The sequence below is a fragment of the Apostichopus japonicus genome, chromosome 11 (genome assembly GCF_037975245.1).
Source record: "Apostichopus japonicus isolate 1M-3 chromosome 11, ASM3797524v1, whole genome shotgun sequence".
Classification (NCBI taxonomy): domain Eukaryota; kingdom Metazoa; phylum Echinodermata; class Holothuroidea; order Aspidochirotida; family Stichopodidae; genus Apostichopus; species Apostichopus japonicus.
Window position 1 is genome coordinate 22,503,061 of NC_092571.1, and position 23,323 is coordinate 22,526,383.

The 23,323-nt window shown below is 36.9% G+C and overlaps 2 protein-coding genes across 7 annotated transcripts in view; one reads left to right on the top strand and one right to left on the bottom strand.

Moving 5' to 3' along the window:
• LOC139976490 (F-actin-capping protein subunit beta isoforms 1 and 2-like) overlaps positions 1-4,641 on the top strand; it is a 22,192-nt gene extending 17,551 nt beyond the window's left edge. For both annotated transcript variants that reach the window (XM_071985284.1, XM_071985283.1), the window contains exon 9: positions 1,178-4,641. In XM_071985284.1, the coding sequence (XP_071841385.1) occupies positions 1,178-1,268 (91 nt within the window). In that variant the 3' untranslated portion in view covers positions 1,269-4,641. The remainder of the gene's footprint in view (positions 1-1,177) is intronic.
• On the bottom strand, positions 4,187-23,207 carry LOC139976489 (DNA ligase 3-like). Of its 5 annotated transcripts, none has more exons than XM_071985279.1 (18): positions 22,996-23,207; positions 21,082-21,810; positions 19,783-19,959; positions 19,512-19,618; positions 18,746-18,877; positions 16,938-17,095; positions 16,385-16,550; positions 15,321-15,545; positions 14,777-14,916; positions 13,595-13,682; positions 12,869-12,946; positions 12,300-12,423; positions 11,358-11,575; positions 10,622-10,768; positions 9,875-10,135; positions 8,842-8,940; positions 8,146-8,304; positions 4,187-7,439 (listed from the first exon to the last, which is right to left on the bottom strand). In XM_071985279.1, exons 2-18 carry the CDS (start codon positions 21,758-21,760, stop codon positions 7,362-7,364), a joined length of 3,036 nt encoding a protein of 1,011 aa, XP_071841380.1. In that variant the 5' UTR covers positions 21,761-21,810; positions 22,996-23,207; the 3' UTR covers positions 4,187-7,361. The 5 variants fall into 5 exon arrangements, with proteins under 5 accessions (XP_071841380.1, XP_071841379.1, XP_071841383.1 ...); XM_071985278.1 differs by having other exon boundaries at positions 22,977-23,207; XM_071985282.1 differs by having other exon boundaries at positions 21,082-21,517; positions 22,996-23,206.
• Between the last annotated feature and the right edge of the window lie 116 nt (positions 23,208-23,323).

Here is a 23,323-nt window from a genome sequence, read left to right on the forward strand (position 1 = left end):
GTCTGTATTAGGTAGGAACTTGTCTTGTCTCTCCAGTGCAGTGTCTCTTACCTCACGGATGCAAAAAGCTTAGAAAAGTTCGAAAATTGGTTGTATAATTATTGTCTCAAGATGATGCAATGAGACCTCAGAGAATTCCATTTTGAGGCAAATATCAACACTCTGTGTAAGCCTTTTAACACCGTCATAGTCAAGGTTTTTTCCAGGACTAATTTGCATATAAAATTCTAGGCAGAAATTGTTATTACTTAAATCCTCTGTCAGCTGCACTGGTTTACAAATATAACATTGCTTTCATTATAAGTTTACCACTGCTCACCTACACAGTGCAGGCCAAGGATTTCAAAATTTTAGCCAATTGTCGAAGAAATATTGCCAGTGCTTAGAAAATCTAGCTGATAATATCAAGTTCTCATAGGCTCAGCGTCATGAAATAATTGCGCAACTCCAGCCCGATATACCATTGATGTCATCATTATTCTTGTCAGTCATCAAGAAGCAGTACCAACTGAACACACCCTTGGAACAAACACAATATGATACATCAATAACGAAAACGAAGAATTGTAATTAAAATAAAGAGGCTTAGTCAGCAAATTGTGCACTTTCTATTGTCTACAAAAGTTTACTCTTCTGATTCATCACGACTCTGCATTACAGACAGAACTGGAATTAGGCCACTGGGGCAACAGCTCCTAGTGTCCCACATTTAGCCCCCCCCCCTCCCCCCGCATATTTAAAACTGAAAAATTGCCATCTTATAAAAAATACTCAAGTGCTGTGTCAGTTTTGTCGCAACCTGAATACCTGAGATGTGTTTTTGTGATATTCAATTATACTGTAAGAAATACCAAACATTGTACAGCTTTGGGTACAACCCCAGTATAAGATGCCAGGACTGAAGTTGTGCTGAGCTGTGCTCAGTTTATGATGATTATTAGTTTATTAATTTAGTGAAATTAACTCATCTGTAAACAATTACTGGTATATAAACTGTTTTACATGATTATTTTTCTATCAGTGGGTTATGCTGATAGGGCCCCTAAAGTTGCCTGGCCCTGCCAACCCCCTTCACCTCCCCAAATCCGGCCCTGATAGCAAGATTTCCTTTCAAAATGTATTCGTTAAAATGATTTTGTGACATTAACTTTTCTCTTTTCATTTTCCTTTCCTCAAGGCTTGAGAAGTCTATGAAGGATGACCAACTCACACAGGCTCTTCAAAACGAGATGGCCAAGAAGTTGCAAGCCCGCCAAACATCAAACTAATCCATCTCAGAGATCATCATGTAAAAATTCTTTCTCTTCCTCCCTCTCCTACGCTTCCAATTCCTCTGTGGTTCACAGAGAATTCTGGGAGTTAAGTTGCCATGGTGACCAGGTATCGATTCATCGGTCGGTCGGGGTTAGAAAATGAGCCCTGGGGTTGTTGATAAAATGTCACAGAGAAATTCCTTCGGAAAGCCTTATAGATCAAGGAGAAAATGATTGCGCTCGGGGAATTTGAAAACACATGGCCGTTGTGTAATTTCCAAATAGTTGGTCATATCTCTCGTACAGACACTTGGATGGTTTTCGATAAATATGTTGTTCGTCAGAGTTAATTTGTAGCACATATATCATCCTGGGTTGTCATGGAGACATGTTTTTTGAATAATACGTGGAGCAGTAGACCGTGATTCATGGTGAGATTTCAGTTCTAATCTTGCCTCGGAGAAAAGGAGTATGAGTGGTGTTTGAAGTTTATAACGGAAAAAGCCTCGGTTTCCCATTCCTCTGGTATTAATTGAAAACTAAAGAAGAAATAAACTCTTTCTTCTTTCAAGGTTGAAATGTTGACAGGCTTTTCAGTGTTAAATATATTTCTGGTGGTAAATCTACAATAGCTAATCTTCATCTTTAAATAAAATGGATCTGTGTTAGTATCCGTGCTGCCGGTACGATGCATTATCGGTGTCGGTTTAAGTCACTATAACTTCCCGGGATGGGGAGGGGGGGGAGATTTTTTGGGGGGGATGGTGAATGTGGGTGGGTGGAGGAAAGGGTATGGCAAGGGGGTGAGTAGGATTTGTGTCTCCCACAAGGGTTAGAGCTTGTAGAGTATAAAATCCACACACACAGTCACAATAAATGAAAACTGATTTGAAGTTGTGTCCTGGCTTGAACACAATATGTAAATATATTTGGAAGCATGAAGATTGCACAAGAGCACTTTCGGTTTGGACGGGAGTACCCTTGCAAGTCACTCTCAACTATACTTGAAAACGGAAACTAAAAAAAAAGTACTAAATAATAGGCATGAAAAATGTCCCTAAAAGCTTAAAACCGTTGCCTTTTCATGATATCTTTGGTTGTTTACTAACCCCATCCTTACCCTCCCCCCCTTACATTTTTCAACATGGGCAACCCCTTAACAAATGAAGTCATCACCTGCAAAGGTACTTGGAGGTATAGTAACAGGGTTCTTTTGCTACGATTTGACTTTATGCAGACCCTCTTTGGAAGACTATAGTCATCATATGATATCATTTAGCAATATTAGGTAATCGTGTGTTAAGTAAGGCATACATGCATTACATTACATAGTAAAGAGTAGCCTTACTGGTGACAGAGATGACAAGAGTTTATTTATGTGTCTGTTGTTTGTTGAAGATCTCGGAAACAAAATGTCACCGAGTCAAACTATATCCCATTTAGAGAACATCCATTCCTTTCCACTTCCGATTGGGTATCAGAAACGTTATCCTCACTCCGCAAGGATGTAAGGTAGTATATGACCCTCAGTAGTAGGTCAGATGTATCATATACATGGTAGGTAGAAACAAATAATAACATAGGCTGGATAGTTTAGTCTGAAAAATCAGGACTGGCATCGTAAAGAAATCGTATGTCTTAATTTCCATTCATAAAGATTCTTTTATTATGCAATAGCTTTTAAAAAAAAAGAAGAAAAAAAAGAAGAACAATTAAACTGATATCTTTGTTGTTCGACATTTTTAGTAGCTGTTTTTCGACTTTTCGATAGTTACACAATACTCAGTTTAAAGCCTGTCTGTATCTCACTTGTTTCATTATTTTCAAGGGAATTCAACTGTATTTTCAAGGGAATTCAACTGGTGATGTGCAAAAAACATCTAAAGTGTAAACCATGTCATCCGAGACAAACCAGATTCCTTATTTACAGAGAGAGCAGAACTTCTTTAACCCCTTTCAAATTTATTTTCACGAAAGGTTTCATTAAATGCAAATAAAGTTTTACAGGTGTAATAAATTATGAAAATGGTTTATTATGTACACGTCCTGTTGTTTTCTCGTAATTAAAGAATATACGTTTACGTTCATTTTTGTTAACGGGGTAACTGGCTGTATATGGCTGCTTCATTGTTCACGCAAGATCTATGCTGGATATTTGATGGAGCGTTCACACCAGATCTATAAAGTATTAGTTTGATCGGTAAACTAGTATTAATGGCTGTTGTAACATTTGGTTATTCCTGAATGGTGAAGAATTGCTTCGTGAGTTACTGTTAATACCGGTCTTTTGGTTGTGGCTTCATTGATGGTGTATGTAATTTGAAAAGGGGGGCTGTTTATGTACCAGCTCAGAAAATACTTAATATGCTCAAATTATCATTATCTAAGCCCCCTCCCAGAAAAAACACTTTCTTTGATAAATAATAAATAATTTGCTTGATTTTCATAGTAGTTTGCGGGAATTGGGTGCACGTGGTTGCAGAAATGGAGTAGCGGCGTCTTCTTGTGAATATTTTGTATCTACCCTCAAGCTCTAACACCCTGTTTGCTTCATCATTTTGTAGCTATGAATTATCAGCCGTAGAAAAAAAAAAGCTGAACAAACCATTAACATTTTTTAGTTTTCTGTATAAACCATTTTAGAACCAATTGAAATTATGATATCATTGAAGAAAACCAGCTGGAAGTGTTTGGTTTTTGTTGACACAGCCTGTATAGACTCTTCTGTATATGACCAATCCTAACACAGGAACAAAACTGAGAAAGCCCCCTCCCCAGCCCCTAAACGTCGGCCCTTGAAACATCTACAATTGTTATACCCACTTTGCATCTACTGCATGGTAGTCCTTTTGTCATTGAAATGGAATTTATGACCCTCCCTCCCCCTCCTCCCCCTACAATGAGGAATTGTCCTTTCAGCTTTTTATTTCATAGGGGGGGGGTGGTTGGAGAACAAATTGTATATTTGATGGTCACTTTTGACACTTATCCCCCCCCCCCATCCTAAGAATTCCAGGTCACACCAATACTGGTGGTCACTTCACTGTTGTTGCTTTACTTCCTAAAAGATCATTACCAGCTCCTCAAATTTATTCCAATGTTGTTGTTTTTTCTTCCAGAAAATGATAGTTCTTCAGGGGTTTAATTAATTAATTAGTTATTGCTCGGTATTGCATTATTAACCTCAACAGATGAGCCTAGACAAGTGGGAACCAATTTATTGTAATTTATGGTGATTCGTAATTGAAGACGTATAGTAGTTGGTCATTTCTGCTCGTTTCGTTTTAGTATAAACCTTTTTTTTTCTTTCTATGTTTTCAGCAAAGCAGAATATTGTATTATGGATTTGGCTACAAAAGTATAAATTTTTGCAACTAAACAATATAAACTTATTTGTTATGTTTTTCTGTCTTGTTTCAAAATATCCTCTCTTCTCCTTTCCACTCCTCTTTCATTCATATATTTGAATATTCAGTAGGTCATGAATAATCAAAATAAAAAAAAAAATAAAAAAAAAAAAACAAAAGTATTGTCAAACTGACAATCAGATACACGCTGATTGATTCCTCTTCAAATTTGGTGTTGTTTATAAAATAATGAAAAGAGTAATTTCTGTGGATAGAATGAATTGTTTCAGCATTGACATAAAACAAAATAAAACAAAATACCAAATAAGTTTTCAAGTTATTGTATTCCATACATTTAGTTACTTGTGTGGATGCTTACAAAACAAAACAATTTGAAGTATTATACACATTTGGCGCCAACATGATTTTGAGTTTCCCTTGAATACAATTCAATCTTCTGTTGCATTTTCCTTAAAAGAAAAAGAGAGTGTAGAACTTCTTTTTGCTAACAACTTAAGCCTAATTACTAACACTAGTTCTTAATGAAATATATTTACATAATATAAATCATATTTTGAAGTCAGTGAGAAATGATCTGATGATAGCAAACTTTTCCTTTTTGAAATTAATGCTTGGAAAATGTTCACTATTAAGTGACTTAAAAAGAGGTCTAAGTAAAATAAAAATACAATTTAAACAAACATTTATCGTATCCCATTTAAGCATAAACATTTATCTTGTCCTTTCAGGAACTCTTTTCAATTACAGTGACTTCTTCACCTCGTATGTATTATATTAATTTACTTGTTTTTAACCTTTAAGTCAAGAGTAATGAAACATAATCGCAAGACAAAATTTTTAGGACTGAATTAATTTGTGGTGCTATGTGGGCTCACAAATTTACACCAAACAGTAATAATAACCCAACAGTCAGTTGTTAAACAGTTATAACAAAAAGGTGCCTATTTCTGCAAACCGTTGATATGCTTACAATAAAATAAAACATGAAGCAATAAAGGAAAATAAAATCCTTTACAGCATAGCAATAAAAAACATGCAATCTTGTGTTTTTATCTTTTTTTTCTCAAAAAGACAGAAATTTAATAAATGCTGAAATTTTATAAACAATGACAATAATTATCACCAATGGATTTCCTTAATTTCCTTCGTTATCAACAATCCATTTAAACAACAAAAACTACTACTTTTGATATACATATTCATGAATGCATATTCATGATTGCATATTCATTAATGCATATTAATGATATGCATATTCATATCATTACAATATGTATTCTTCATGCACCCGGATATGATGAGTTTTAATATATATTGATGACTTTGCATGTTGTCCCAGCTTGAGTACATTGAAAAAAGTTTAATATGCAGCCAATTTCTTGTCAACGTTAACATAATTTGGGTTGCAAAACTAGGACAATTGCAGAACCTGTGCAAAGTTTGCAAAACATGGCAAGTATAAAAGAAGGCCCGAGATGGTAGTCGAGATTTAACTATAAAAAAAGGAAATTTCAATCTTCTTCTCATTACTACTACAACTTCCGAGTATAAATTAAAAAATACTTTTTTTGGAAGTATCATATTAAAAATAAAAACCAAATAAAGCCAAACAAATACATCTAAACATATTCAACATAAACATATGCAACATATGCAAATGCAACAGAATTAAAGGACCAGTGAATAATTTATCCACTGTTTGCATAACAAAATGGTCAAATTCATATATACAAGATGCACAGTAACAACAATATTTACACAGAATTTAGAGACTTCAACAATTGCTTTGCAAAATTTGAACACTTAACTTATTCCTAGAGCACAGCATAATGTCATTGCACTATAAAATACACAACCATAGGGGGTTACCCCCCCCCCATTCCTTGCCTCGTAATGCCTGTTCTGTTGTCACCCCAAGGGCACACTTGTTACAGAAGCATATCCCCCATAACTTCAGCACAAAGGAATTGTTAAGCTTCTAAAAGAATCTTTTTGCATCATATCGCTACTTTGTAGAAATTTTGACCAAATACACCAAGTTTTGTTCAAAATGAGTTTCCATTGATCAAACTAAGACCCACTTCCGAGAAATTTAAAGATGCTTTAAAGTAGCAAATTATAACAATTCGACTTCTTCCTGTCAGACAAAATCGTGTTTTATTACGTTGATGTCATCTACACGTAAGCCATAGAGAAACTCGGTGTCAAACACGAAAATGTTAATCACGGTTATCTGGAATAAAAACTGCCAGAGTTTGTAGTAAATTGTAGCAAGATTTATATGGCATGTAAGAAAGACAAAATGCTAAACAGAACCAGCAGTTTTATTCTTTATTTTGCTTTCTTTCATAAAGATGTACCTTTTACAGAAGGAAATGCATTCCAAGATCATGTTAATATTTCTTGTTAACTCTGCCATACTAGATGCCAAACCATATGCACTGGTTGACAGCTACGGTTACAACTCTACTAAGCCCTACCACAGGTTAACTTCAAAAATGGTTATACCAGTCAAAAATGTGATACAAAGAAATTTATTCTTGTTTTATGAATAAATAGCAATGATGGTTATATTACACCACAATTTTATCAACAAAAGAAAAGAATTGTTCTTGCCTACTTTACGACAAGTCAATAATATTTCCACCAATGAGAGGTCATTTAGTATCTGAAAGGAAGTTGGCCAGGTAGAGAATGTTAATTATTGCTATCTAGGCATACCCTCTCCTTACTGTATGAGTCATTCTGGAACCAGAGTTCGTTTTTCGATGCACTTCCATAACCACTTACTGGTGACCAATTTCTGTTCGCTATCGTGCTAAGAGGAGAGAGAAAAATCAGGTGTCAATATTTTAAAACAATAAAGGAAGCAAAACATAAATGTGATCTTGTTTATTAAATAAAACAATGCCACCTAAATAAGAAGATATGAAAATATATAGCAATTGGGTAGCTTCCATATCAAGCAGTGTACTGAAACGAATTGTTAGCTTCCAGCTGAAGTTGAGGCTATTCACTTATGCAGTGATCCTCAGGGGCGAAAGATTTACAATCTGAACGGATGTTGAAGGAGATTAAACCTAGATAGTTTTACAACAACATTTCAAATAGGAAACTGCAACATTTACAACCAATTAGTTTAATAGAAAAATAATGCCTTTTAATACCTGCAGAGCTTTTAAGTAACGAATGGCCTCATGGAACTGATGACAAATTGCTTTGGTATTCAACTCAGAATTTTACCCCCTCTCCCCTCCCCAAGCCTAACCCCTCCCCAAGCCAAACCCCTCCCCCATCTACAACTAGTTTAAGAACCACCAGTAAGAAAATTCCAAAATAGTCTTGACAAATTTGACCCCCTTTCCAGTTTTATGCTACTACAAAGATCAATGATTTGTCCTGCCTCCATAAAAGCTTACCTCACACCCTGTGTTGGAATATTTAAATAATGCTTTAGCAGCTGAGATCGACATGCATTCATATGCAGAGTAAACATTTGGCACAAACATGAATTATATCTTTACCTTTCCATGTCCGTCACGTACAACATGTGTCGCATTCGACTTGCCCAAGTCATCCACAGCGTCCCCATCGTATGCGATGATGTAACGCTTGAGTTTCTCCTCGTGTTGCGTGCCTTTGGGAACGTGAATCACCATCCCGGTAAAAACGTTTGGAAGTCCCTGAGATCAAGTAAAATAGAAACATTGTTTATCTTTTTAATTGATCGGTTTTGCATCAATTCAAATTCTCTCGTTCAGTTTTGTTGCTTTGAGTCACGTCAGACGCTGAATTAAATGGTAAGCATTGTATCATATTTGGTATGTAACTTGCTGTGTATAAATTAAGGAGAGTTAATTGAAGAATACAGTTTCTCGTTTTGCATATTAATTTGAAGGACTTTGTTTATGTCACTTCATATCGTCACGGATGATAAGAGATTTTTCATAATTAACTATTCTCATCTATCATAAATTATGAGGAATTTTATAATCAACCTTTGTGAGTTGTGACAATGGAGTTATGGGTGAGTTTCTGTTTAGTTAATAGGTGACATTTGACCTTTGTGCATGTGTCCTAAAGGTCCATGAAACTTAGGAAGGAACTTCAAGTCTGCTCAATGATGAGTGAGGGATGTTGGGGTGGGACTGAGGTAGGGGTGAAGGCCAAGGGCACAGTAGGGGTACAGTATAACACAAGGCCTAAAGCCATGCCCTCACCAAAGATTTTCCACCGTTTGTTGCATCATGGGAATATTTCCTGCGATGCTCTGGATTTTTCTGGTAGCAAGATGCACCATACTTGCACAAAGGCTTCTCCTGTGAAAAGAAAGATGAACAGAATGTTTAACACTCTGTGGTTGCAATTAACAAGTATCAAATTTTAAAAGCTGAGAAAGGTAAAACACCTAGAGGACAGCTTGTCATTCCATTTTAATACTGCCGTTGCTTCGAACCAATCATGAAGCCTTTGATATTGAGTATTGTGCAAATCAACTGTTAGAAAATATTTACATCCACACAGTGTGTCACAACATTTTGCACAGTTATACATCTATTGTTGTATAGCGACCTCTATTTCACCAGTTGCATGCAGAGTAGTAATCCAGCTGATACTGGTTGAACTAGTCTTGACTGGATCCTGTAATCCTTGAAACCACTGTCCTAGACAGACATATCGCCAACGGTTACCGTGTGAATCTTCATCGTCATCCCTAATGTTATTAGCTAATATTTATTGCTGTTTTATTGACAGTTGTAGTATTTTGCAGACTCATTTTAGGGTAATGCCAAAACAGGCAGAGGTGTGGTATGTAGAGAAAATATGAGATATGAGAATAAATTACACAGGATAAATAAATTACACAGGACAGTGGCAACATTAACACATATTATAGCCAGAGGCTACAGTGTTCTTGTTGGTACCGTTTAGTGGCTGCTGAAGTTTGATGTCAGACTTTATATATGTCGCTGAGTGGCAATGCCTGATGAAGTGGTGTTTGTCGAAAACGCCACCAGACATTTACCAAACTTTGTCAAAATATTTAGATGAAATATTCAGACAGTTCTATAACATATTAAATATATTAAATATCAGGTTCGAACTGTTTTTCAAAGTTAAGCAGTTTTTAAACTAACTCAAGATATGACAAAATCAATAAAAGCATTAGTTATCAAATTGGCTTAAAATATCTGTCCAAAAGTCTCAAGGAGTCTCTACTTAAATAATATTAATGTTCGAGGGTTGAATTACCTGGTTTGCGGGAGAGGGTGACAAAGATGGCCCGCTGTTTATCTCCTTCGGTTCCTTCTTCGGTGACGATATGTTTGCGCTCGTTTGTTTTTTCGCGGGACTTGCTTCTGTTTTGGTGTTTGAAGTCTTTTGTTTCTTGGTAGGGCTTGCTTCTGTTTTGGTGTTTCCAGTTTTTGGTCGTTTGTTACTGTTGTTGGAATTAGAAGATCCGGGAAGTAGTGCCCCTACGTCTGTCTCTTCTTTGGACTTCTTGAAAAGAACCTAAAAAATAAATGACGAAAAATTAAGGTTTCTAACGATCAGGAATGCAGTTTCGTCATAGCGCTTACAAATTAATAACCACAAAGTTGCTTTAAGCCAACAATTATCTGGTATAGAAGTCCAAGTCTGAGCAGGTCATGCCTCTCAGACTGATTTCAGATTATCAAAAAGAATTTCACTGTCAAAGTGTTAGGTATTAAAAGCATCAATATCCAATGATTTTACATAACAACAGGGGTACAACTTGTTATAATTCCAGGGGAGGCGGGGGAGGCGAGGGGAGGGAGGGGGAGGCGAGGGGAGGGAGGGGGAGGAGTGGGGTGATCCCCCTTACAAAGAAATCTAGTGCACAGTACACATATATATAACATGTATGTGCAATTATCACTTAAAGTAAATAGTTTGTCAACACTGTTTCAAAAGTTGCAAAAGTTTATATCAAAATTTCCTTTATTTCACCAATGTTTCTCCAACAGGAGGAATTACCTTGAGTCTCGGTAGATTTGTAGCTGTTGTAAAATCTTTGTCGCTTCTGATTCTCGTCACTCTCGGGAACCTGATGGAGATCCCGTCTGCTGTGTGAATGTCCGATTTGGAGAATTCCGCTCCGATTATTTCCCAAACAGGTGCTTTCTGCGAAATGAGATTAAACAGCCAATCAGACTCAACAAAATTTGTACTTTTCTTTTAAAAAAAAAATAAAACCCAGATACTTGGCTGGATATTCCAGGCATTTCATTCTCTTTAGCTTACAAACATCAACCAAATAGATCAAAATGTTGTTCTTTCCATCGACATAAAACATTTCAAATAGCCTAACCGTCAAGGTATGTTCTTTACCAAATATGCTCAAGCAGGAAAAGAAATACTGCAGGCACACATGCAGTTGACTTTGTGTTTGACCTTCAGATGTCATAACACTCTATACTGTATAAGAGTATCCTTATAATGCAATGATATCACATTGCTGCAGTATAGCTTTATAATATTGCCTGCCATTGGAGAAAAACCAACCAATGCTGATCTCATTGGCTGATGATGTAATGATCCTTGGCTTGATATATACTTTACGTACAAATTTACAACGTCAACAGGCTATCATCAAGGTTTACCAAGCTGGAATATACATCCAAGCTACTTTAGTTTCTCCCTCCCTCCCTCCCTCCCTCCCTCCCTCCCTCCCTCCCTCCCTCCCTCCCTCCTTCTGCTCGAGAAAACTCACCCTTGGGTCTTGAACGACGAAATCAGGAACCTGTGATTTGTTGATCTTTAACCACGATGGGACTTTCCCCATATTTTTACTGATCTTTACCACCTGTAGCTCTTTGTTCACTTTGGCTAATGTTTCATCGTCCAATCCGTTTCCGCATTTAGTCACGGTGTAAAATTTGTCGGTGACAGGGTCATGGACACCCATTAGAAACACAGACATCATCCCGCCTGGATAGGAAAATATTGGTTTAGGTGGAAATACACTTAGTGTAATAGTCATGGACACCCATTAGAAACACAGATATCATCCCTCCTAGATAAGAAAATATTGGTTTAGGTTATAGTACACTTAGTTTATTATTCATGGACACCCATTAGAAACACAGACATCATTCCTCCTGAATATGAAAATATTGGTTTAGGTGGAAATACACTTAGTGTAATAGTCATGGACACCCATTAGAAACACAGATATCATCCCTCCTAGATAAGAAAATATTGGTTTAGGTTATAGTACACTTAGTTTACTATTCATGGACACCCATTAGAAACACAGACATCATTCCTCCTGAATATGAAAATATTGGTTTAGGTGGAAATACACTTAGTGTAATAGTCATGGACACCCATTAGAAACACAGATATCATCCCTCCTAGATAAGAAAATATTGGTTTAGGTTATAGTACACTTAGTTTATTATTCATGGACACCCATTAGAAACACAGACATCATTCCTCCTGAATATGAAAATATTGGTTTAGGTGGAAATACACTTAGTGTAATAGTCATGGACACCCATTAGAAACACAGATATCATCCCTCCTAGATAAGAAAATATTGGTTTAGGTTATAGTACACTTAGTTTATTATTCATGGACACCCATTAGAAACACAGACAGGGGAGGTTGGGTGGGAGGGGAGGGGGAGATTGGCTGGGAACAAAAGGTATACCTTTGTTTCCTGTCCCATAGTGAGCTCCTAAGACTAGCAGATCAGCGGAATCGGCCATAGCTCCTTGAGAGAGGTAATCCTTCTTCACTTTAAGCCAATGTCTCTTGCCGGGCTCATATACGCCCTAAGAAAAGATGCAAAATTAAGTTAAGAAATGATGTGTATTGTGCAGGGATGAGCCTGGGGTTAAAAAAAAATCACAGAACTTTGCAAAAATTGCGGTATAGGCTCCAGTTTGCATATGCTACAGTGTGTTAGGATAATAGTTTTTGTCCCTGAGGTAGAAAAGAAATCACGGATAATCCGGGAATTCGCGGAAAAAAGCTCATGCTTGAATGTGAATAACCAAAAATCCATAAAAATTCACCATTTGCAATAAGAAACTTAGAAAACTTAAGAAACTTTTGATTCTCCAAAGGGCTTGCTTTCTTTACTCACTTCTAAAAATATTCAGTTGAACCAATTAAAACAACAAACCATTAAGCCAATGAAGAGGGCCTAGGATTTTGTATTTAGGTGGAATATTTTCATAACAATAACCATTGTGACCTTCCAACTTTTTAACTTACATTTATGTCTTTCAGGACAAGACCCTCAAGGCCTTCTTTAATAACATTTCTGATCATCGCTGAAAGGTCATCTGCTTCCTATAAGATAGAGAAAAAGAAAAAGAAAAAAATGGCAAATGTTGAAGGATAATTAGCCATTTTAAGCATGTAGGGAGTATATCCCCTATATTATGTCAATTATTGCATTCTGTGACCAGTTCAAAGACACTTAGATAAGGCATCACTGATACTACTGCTGTTCTGTTTGATCGAGCACAACCATGTTTATAAACCTCAAATTGAAAGTGAGAGGCTGTACAGCTACATAGGGACTTGTATATAGTATGTTCACTACACAATATGTCACAAAATGGGACTGGATAAGGAAACAAATAGCTACAGGTAAGATGAAAGCTAAAGAAAGTTTTCACAAATCTTCAGACAGAAGATTCTGTTTTCAAACGCAAGACTTTATATCCACATTAGGCTTGAACTGCTGTCGTCAGTAGTGATTGGAACAAGTGAAAAAATGATGGATTTAAAAACTAAGTCATAAAAATCCATACAAAGTAGAAGATTATATCTGAATATTTTTTTTCAAAGTTTATAGAAGTATCAAAGTATCCTATGAAAGTGTGAGGTGACACTATGAATGAAAGACACTATTCTCCCCATCACCTCACTTCCTACCTCTCCACCCCCCCCCCTCCACACTCTTCCGACCCCATATGAAATGTGGAAAATTACCTTGATGAATTCCATCTCTGAGAACATAATGCGATTTGGGATTGGTGTCATATTTTGCTCCAGAACCTTCCTTCTCTCTTTCAGTGGCCTTAGAAGAGAGAGAAAATAAAACTTAAAAATTACACTAAATCACCAAAGGAATGGTTTAGGAAAATGTTGCCAGACGAAATATGTTACCATGATTTGAATTACCCTATCCACCATTAGTTTACTTTGCTCTTTCAAAAGTTTGTTTTGTAAGGTCTTCATACTTTATTAAAAATAGTCAGTTTTCTGTTGTTGATTTGCTTGGAGGGATCTTTCTTAATATAATATCATTTTTCTTTAGATTCCTTTCTTTTTCATTCCTCATTTTTGTTATCCTTAAAGGAAAATATTACACTGCTGACCTAACTATAGGCTTCTTATAGTATAGTATATAAGTACCACACTTACTACAACTGGTGTAAACATTTGCTTTCCAATGCTCATTCAACAATTAATCATACACATTTACATTCCTATATCCAGATTTATTGTCTCATGGAAATTGAATTAGACCAACGTTTCATTTCCCTTTGGTGACTGTAAATCATAACCAATCCATTTGAATCATTTTAAAATTCACTATTCACAGCCAGAATAAAGATGATTTAATTTCCCAGCTCATTTTCAAACCATAACAATAATCTCTCAGGGTCAGCGAATGAAATGCATTTTGTTCGAGGACAACGTATGTTTTTCTAATAATCCAAGGTCGTTGTAGATTCAGGTCGTACTGATTTTTAGCTTTCTTCCTGGATGGCTTTCAGCCAAGTGTAAACAATCTCTTGGCACAAAGGATTTCATTCAAATAATGAGAATAATGGAAGGCAAACAAAGAGATAATAATTACAGAGCTAATCGTAGAAAACTTACAAGTGATTTGAACGAGCAGATGGTGTTGAAAATAGACGAGGTTGCATAAACAAAAACAACAAAGGTGGGGAAAAAAAGCCACACAGGAACCAAAGAAGAGAGGTAAAAATATAACCAGGAAACAAATGGACTAGATATGAAGAATCAAATGGGCTGTGAATATATAAACAGCAATTGATGCAGAGAAGCACAAACCTCCCCTCCCCCTTACCCCACCCCCTCCCCTAACCAAACACAAAATGACAAGAAATACAAATATACATCCATGGGACATATTTCACTTACTTGTCCATCAAGTTTTCACCGTTGAAGTGAATACAATCAAAGACAAAGAGGCAAGCATTGGCATCCTGGAAAGCACTCTTTTTATGGATTCCGAGTGTTCCAAACGGTAGGATTTTACCGTTCGTATCCACCATTAAAATCTGGGGGGGGGGGGGGGGAGAGAGTCAAATATCAAACTGTTAATTTGCCACAGAATTGAAAGTTGAATAAAGATAGATTTATGTAATAGTTATGATGCTAAACTGATGTTTATAATCCGTAGTGGTGCATTAAAGTGGTTCTATGCTATGATAATTACATGATAATTTTGGAGCAAGGCTATGAAAATATTACTTTTGAAATTTATGTAATAATAGTACTAGATGAACAAAATTGCTATGGTTATGCTACAGCAATGCCAATAAACTTCTATGGTTGTACTGACACACAATGCTATGATGATGCTATGAAATTACAACTGATATAGAAGAACTACCAATAACCAGTTAAAAAATACATGAAAAGTTTATATATTGACATATCTAGTTGATTATATTCTACTTACCTCACTGTCTAAGATGACATTGTTGCCATGGGGACAGGCCTTTGGTAAGTAATCTTTGATGTGTGCTACCTTATGAGGTAGCACCTGCTTAAGACTTCTACTGAAGTACTGAAAGTCATCCCCTTGTTTGTGTATTTGTACTCTCTCTCCGTCATACTTGATCTCAGAATACATACCGTTGGGGCACTTCGAGATGGCCTGACCAACAGATTTGCAAGCCTCCGCCTGTAAGATAAAAACACAATTAGGAAGGATGGAATTTTGAAGAGATTCTAGCCAATACAATGTATTAAAAGATATGTTATGGGCCTACGGCTGTTAGCAGGGCTGTGAAGTTGAGGATCATGTAGCTAACATGGTGTGAGAGAGTGACAAAACTTGTCATTTTAATGACCATTACTGACAGGACCTTTGAGAGTTATGGGTAAAAACAAGGATGTAACACAATTTAAGAGTGTGATAGCATGACAAAAGGCTGTGATATTAGAGACAATAAGTGACACAATGTAAGAAAGTTTTACCTATTATTAGCAAGGCTGTAATTTTAGAGACCACAGCTTACACAATCTAAGAGTGTGATGATATTACAAAGGCCGTAATAATCGAGACCATAAGTAACAACAATTTAAGAAAGTTTTGGCAAGACTGTAAGTTTAGAGACCATTGCAAACAGGGTTGTTAGGAAGCTATAGGCAACATGAGTAGAACTGGAACAGTTGATGCCCAAGATGAGTTCTCCCACCACTCCCGACAAAAATCGAAGCCATCAGCCATTAATTAGCTGTTAAGCAATGCCACTTACTCAACTATGGATTCTCATCAATATAATGTCTACTTATCTGTTGAATAGTTTTATGATTTCATAGCTCTAAATATCTCAAAATTGCCATATGCTTTTCATTTTTGGCTAATATCCATTGAAACATGTTCATTCTTTTTCATGAGTACTTCCTTTTTTTCCATAAGTGAATGTATGAAGAACAAGAATTCGATGGATAACCTTATAAGATGAAGATTCCTGTAATGTCGTGGCATACCACGTAAAGTAGCAATCCTGTACTCACCAACATGGGAAGAACGGGTGTCATCAAGTTGGCTCTTACACTCAGTTTCTTGTTCATGCCTGGTACTCCATTAGCATCTCTGTTTGAGAGTACCCTGTCCACCACATCACGAAGATTACGAGAGGCTTGAAATGCCTCGTATGCATGGGGATCTAGTGCCTCCAGTCTGACAAAAATTTTAAAAAAAATTACTTCATACGCCAATTTTGTATAAACGAACGTCCTGTTTGTTTTAAAAAAATATATGTGTTACTTCTGAAATTATCTAAACAAAACATCTTTTGTAAAAAAAATATTAGTATTAATAGTATTGTGTGATACAAACATTATGAAGATATTTCATTGGCTGCTTATTGGCAGCAGTTTACGACAATCACAATTTCTATCCACCCCCCCACCTCCAACCTCCCACTGTTATATGGCAAGATCAAAGAATACATAACTGTTTTTATTTTAAGCTAAAAAGAGTTGATATTCATAAAAAAAGTAGCTTTCTTGAAGTTTTGTATATTGTATGGCTTAAATAAAAACTGGCTGGATAAATGGACATTACATGTGTTTTGAGCCAGAATTGATTCTCAAGTCGTGTTTAATAAGGCGGATCAACATCTTGAGATCGTTGCTGGTGCATTTTCGTGTCATTCTGGCTAGCTCAGCTTGCTGTTCTTGCTCTCTGGTCAGAGGCACCAGGCGATCCAGGAAAGCATCAACCTAGAATAAAAAAAAAACAAATTTGGGAGTCAAAAAATACATTCTCAAGCTTTCAGGGAATGATAACTGCATTTGTGTTATGTACTAATATTCGAACAAGTATTTTGGACTAAACAGAATTCAATCACCTACTTTATAGAACAGTGTTTTTCGGTCCACTAAAACACTGTACCTAGAGTACACCAACTGGAAATGCAATTTTTACAACATTTGTAAATAGTGAAAACAAATCAACAACCTTTTAATACTGATAGTTGCATTTCTTCCAGACTGCTAAAGAATAAAAGCAAGTGTTTGCATTGCAAATAATGAGTAATAGAAATTAATAACAAAATTTTTTTTTAGTGTGGATTGCTGGCTTGATACGGACTGTCAGCTTGAATCCAAGCATCAAAACTGATATTGTCAAAATTTCATTTAAGTGCCTTAAGTGGGATCTTATTTTTAAATAATGTGTACTTACTGTAATGTACTGTACTCCACTGAACAATTTAACCCACTCTTAACATCTCCGTGGTTACCATACAATGCAATGATTATGTTTAAATTTACTTTGGCAATGTCAACACCTTTTGTGACTAGAGCAGATTCATGGAGAGGATATACTTTCCTCTACTTCAGTGTTTTCATCTCTTTTTAATGGTAGCGTTTTATTATTCACAAAGCGTAGCATCTTCTCGAGGATTTCTTACAAATAATGATCATACAATGTAGTAATTAGGATTGGAATGAGCCAGTTTTAATGGTTGTGAGTCATTACAGATTTATTCCTAATGAAAGATTAAGCATTTAAACACACCTCAAAGAAAACTCCCAGCAGAAAGTATTAAACTGATTGGGATGGGGGATTGAGATGGAGGATTGAGATGGGGGATTGGGATGGGGGATTGGGATGGGGGATTGGGATGGGGGATTGGGACGGGGGATTGGGACGGGGGATTGGGACGGGGGATTGGGATCCATGGGGGATTGGGATCCATGGGGGATTGGGATCCATGGGGGATTGGGATCCATGGGGGATTGGGATGGGGGATTGGGATGGGGGATTGGGATGGGGGATTGGGATTGGGGGATTGGGATGGGGGATTGGGATGGGGGATTGGGATGGGGGATTGGGATGGGGGATTGGGATGGGGGATTGGGATTGGGGGATTGGGGTGGGGGATTGGGATGGGGGATTGGGATGGGGGATTGGGATGGGGGATTGGGATGGGGGATTGGGATGGGGGATTGGGATGGGGGATTGGGATGGGGGATTGGGATTGGGGGATTGGGATGGGGGATTGGGATGGGGGATTGGGATTGGGGGATTGGGATTGGGGGATTGGGATGGGGGATTGGGATGGGGGATTGGGATGGGGGATTGGGATGGGGGATTGGGATTGGGGGATTGGGATGGGGGATTGGGATGGGGGATTGGGATGGGGGATTGGGATGGGGGATTGGGATTGGGGGATTGGGATGGGGGATTGGGATGGGGGATTGGGATTGGGGGATTGGGATGGGGGATTGGGATGGGGGATTGGGATGGGGGATTGGGATGGGGGATTGGGATGGGGGATTGGGATGGGGGATTGGGGTGGGGGATTGGGGTGGGGGATGGGAGGGACTGCTTCTCTTCCCCTGATCATTGAGCTATGAACGACCTACCTCTTGCAGGGTGAGGCTGCTCTTCTTGGTCGGTGTCACGCCCGTACTTTCAACAAAATACTTCCGTACAGTCTCTGATACATCTCCTTGCTCTAAATCTGTTACCATGTCGTCCAGGTCACACTGGAAGATCTGAAAATTTTAGACGATTGGCAAGTAATGATTTAAAATACTAGAACTTTATAGTCATATTTACTTGAATTACTGAGTCAAATTTTGGAGACTTGTTTATTACTTAAATGTAAAAGTTTAAAGCTTTGAGCTGCTTGTTAATAGTTTGCAGTTTTAATTCTTTCCTTGACATCAGATATCTCTTGAAACAGAGCGTAACTTGTTAGTTTAATGTCTCACTGTCAAGATCAAAATTGTTCATTATGTGTTTATTTTCAAAACAGACGTTAATATGCGTCCTAGACCCAGTACACTTTTGACACGATAGGATACAAATGAGCCTAGCAATGTTAACATATATTTATAAACAGGTACTGGGGTTAGCTGCTGCAGCTGAATGATGGAAAACTGATCACTGACAGTGACTGACAATTATATTTTTTTTATTAATTGTTACAAAAATTTGCATGCAAAATCTTTAAATGTACACTGGTTTTTAAACATTAACCTTGATGATGATAAGATCATATTGATGCTATAGGATGAAACACATACTTTTCAAATGCTTTCCTAAAGTTGCTAAAACACTTTCAGTATAACAGAAGTGGAGGAATTCTAAACAATTCTAAACAATGAAATGGTAAGCGCATCTTACCTGGCTGTATAATTTAACAATTTGCTTGTTATTAAGGTTATAGACTCTCTTGACCACTCCAGGGAGTAACAGCTTTAATAAAAGGTAAGTATCTCCTTTGTATGAATCTGTAAAGATAACAACAGATAATAAATGTGTTAAAAGTGTGTTACCATGTGACCTGTATCCGTACCACCTGATCTGTATTGGATCACATGACCATTTCTTGTATCACGTGACAGGTGTATGAACAACAAACTACAGGGCTTCATTCAAAGAAACATTAACATACTTCCATCTGAACCTTTCTTCAGGAAATCTGCGACTTCTCTAGTCTTAGCCAGGTAACTTGAGACATCGGCGATCCTGGCACAGAGTTTTCTATATTCCCGAAAGGAATTATCTGGGTGTTGTGGGTCCGCGTTTGATGCCTGAGTGGAAAAACTTTTCACAGTTGTTGAGGGTACATCTACCGAGGAGGAAAAGAAATAAATCTCTAAATTATGCCCAACTTTCAAAGAAAAAGATAACATTTATGGTGTACAGTATCTATTCGAATCAATATTCCTAAACATTTTGAACATAACCTTAAAATGTTATCACTATTGGGCTCAGAACTCAGCATGCAAAAACTTTTCAAATATAAAAAATATTTCAAAAACATCTTCAGGACCTTCCAAATCATTTCCATATATAGTTAAAGATTACAAAGTAGGTTGACTAATTAAATCAGGGATTTATTTAGTGCTTGACAATAGCACTTTTGAAGGTTTTGACCATTCCCGGCTTTCAAAATTACTGGATTGTACCTGTGTACAAAAATTGCTATCCGTCTACACACTTTTTGTATAGCTGTTGCCCATTTTGCATAGTATTGTTTTTATTGCGATACCGGATACATTTTTCCCTGTATTTATACTCAAAATGGGCTTGGTCAGAATCATGTAAATATTTTACACAGACAAACGTATAAAGTGATCTTAGGTAAACACTCCTATAATCTTGAGCTTTAATACAGTGTACAGTTCTGAAATGGATATATTTTCCTGTGTCACACAATGTGACACCTTAATATGGAAAAGAAAAGTACTGTATTCCATGCTGTGAGTTGAAAACTCCGCATGTACAGTACTGTATTATTATTTTGTCACTAACTCAAGATGTATCCGGTTATTTGAAGGTAACATATGTTGTGACTGACTAAACCCTCATCTCTCCCCTAGAGTGGATCATAGTAGGTTATTTGTGATGTCGTTTCTACAATGTTCTTTAAAAGCTGAACTGCACTTTTCAATATATTATATAATCTCTTTGTTGATTTATCCTTGAAAACCTGATACATTTGGTTTATTTACCAAACTGTGAAAATACCACTAAATTAAAAACAAAATTAATATCTTTGCCATGCAAACTGCTATGAGGATTTTGGCCTATAAATGCAGAATGTTTCTGACACTTTTTTTTTTCAAAGCAAACAACTTCAGCTACTGGTATATCCCCTTAAATTAACTGAGAAGAATATTACTTTTTTGTAAAAGTAAATAAGTACTGTAATAATAAAATAAACATGCCATAACATTGATAACCCTACCATTTGTTGTACTGCTTGAAGGCCGAGATGCTGCTAAGGCTTTCGTTGGTGAGACGACTTTTCCACCAGGTGAGAGAACTGCCTGGACAGTGTTTTTCTTTTTCGATGGAGTCTTGTTTGCGATCTTTGACGCTAACTGATCGATGTGTTTTCTTATCGTTTTCTTTTCTTCTTCCTCCATATTTTCAAACCCTTCCAGATCACTGGGATCTTCAATCTTCTTGGTTGTCGCTCTCGCCCTCACAAACGATTCAAAGATACAGCCGATGTGAAAGTATTGCTTCATGTCGCCTCCTTCATCGCTGAAAGGGTTCGGAACTAGTTTGGCAATCCGGGGTGATTTCTTCTCAATCCCCTGCTTACACTTTTTGCACTTTGATGTCCCCATCTTGGCGTAATCCACTAAAAATTTGTTATCAGCCATCTCTCCTTGTTCCTGATACAAGAGGTTTTGTAAAGAGGGCAAAATAGGGTAACCGACTCTGTGAAAGTGAAATCTGTACTGGCACAGAGTGCTCTGCAAATTTGACAAATCTCTCTGGTTATTTTGGTATCTGTTTTCTGAATGATGTTTCTTCTCATAGATTATTTCAAACTGGGTGATTACGAAACTAATTGCTCTTCTCTGATGAAAGTCTACAAATGTCTTAATGGAGGCTAAGCATCGATATGGTATCATCTATACTTTCAAACTTTTGCACTGAACAAATTGTGAAACTTTGAAGTAGTCTGAGAAATTAAAATGAAGAAAAGAAAAATGAAAGTGAGGGACACTAGAGTAAATTAAAGTATAATATAATCCTTTTAACATGCAAGCATAATCAATGGCTGCATCTCAGCTTGACAAGTTTAGTAGGAAGAGTCACGTAAGGCTCTACATATATTTGTGACAAGTACTGACACTAATGTTAAATTTAGTCATTTGAAGATTGAAAGTATTTGGGGTAACATTATAGGTATAACATCATTTAGATCATACAGCTAACATAAGTCAGTACTAATGCTGGAATGAATTTTAAACTGAGACAGTCTTTGAACCAGCAAGTGCACATACAGCCTAGCGATAATACATGTACACTAAACTTTATCAAAATGTCAAAATTAAAGAATTTCTACCTATATAAATATTAAGTTTTTCTAAGTACTGAACAATCCAACTTCTTGGCAGAGAGGATGACTAGGGGTTACAGCAAATACACTTACAGTAAATGTCCTATCAGGAATTAATTTACTACAGTAGACAAGGCACTGGAAGGGTCATGCTCAAGTACAGTAAGAGAAAATGTAAAACCAAGGAATATCTTTCACCATGTTGGTTGCTGATATAAATTCTCTCATTGTCATCATTATCGTTCATTTTCAATACAGATGTGCAAGGCTACAACTAGGCAAGTAGATGAACAGGAGCTGACTGCACATGTGCACACATATTAACATGAAATTAGGCCTATAGGCCTAAGCCTAGATCAGGTTTTTGGCATGCAGGTTGAAAAAAACTAAATTATTGTAAGCTCCTGGCTAGGCTTAGGCTAACCTTACTTTTTGCTATATTGCCATCATTTTCCATGTCCTAATCATAATAGTGAGAAGTAATATGAAATGGATCAAATCATAATATTTAAAAGAGAATCTAGCTACACTAATTTTCTGATGTGGATGTTCATCAAATAGTTAAAAAAATGACTGAACATCCTCGCATCCAGCTGCTAAGATACATCTCTCAAGTGACCATGCATTCTATAACTGTACCGTAAACTAGGCCTTTGTTGTGATTTTCAAACTGCATATTACAAACGATATCCTATTTCAAATTGAATATCGAAATTAAATGTTCGTGAAACTACTATCGACACTACTCAACACATACAAGGTGGCACGGGTACATGTGTGCTTACCGTAATCTAGACCACTAACCGGTTAAAGCCTGTTCATACGGTCGTCTTTTGAGTTCAGGCCGTATCTTCTCGTTTTCAACAGAAATGCATTACTTTTTAACATACATTAATATTGCAACAGCTTTGACAACTGTCTTCAGAGAAGGCAACAGAATATTAAATAGGCTCGAAAATAACCGTTCAACTCAATTCACTCGTCGTGAGACCTGCACGTCTACCTCAACTTCAAATATTTCTCTTTGTGCAAAGCATACCGCTGTATACAATATAGTAAACGGAAAAACTCGCACTTGTAGCCGCTTGTTCGAGCTCCCTAAAATAGCGATGGCGTAATAGCGAGGGACTTG

Coding starts and splice junctions, on each gene's coding strand:
- LOC139976489 (XM_071985279.1), bottom strand. CDS start 21,760: ATGATACCATATCGATGCTTAGCCTCCATTAAGACATTTGTAGACTTT. Junction 19,960..21,081: donor TTCAAGCAGTACAACAAATG/GTAGGGTTATCA, acceptor CCTCCTCGGTAG/ATGTACCCTCAACAACTGTG. Junction 10,136..10,621: donor CAAATCTACCGAGACTCAAG/GTAATTCCTCCT, acceptor TTTATTTTTTAG/GTTCTTTTCAAGAAGTCCAA.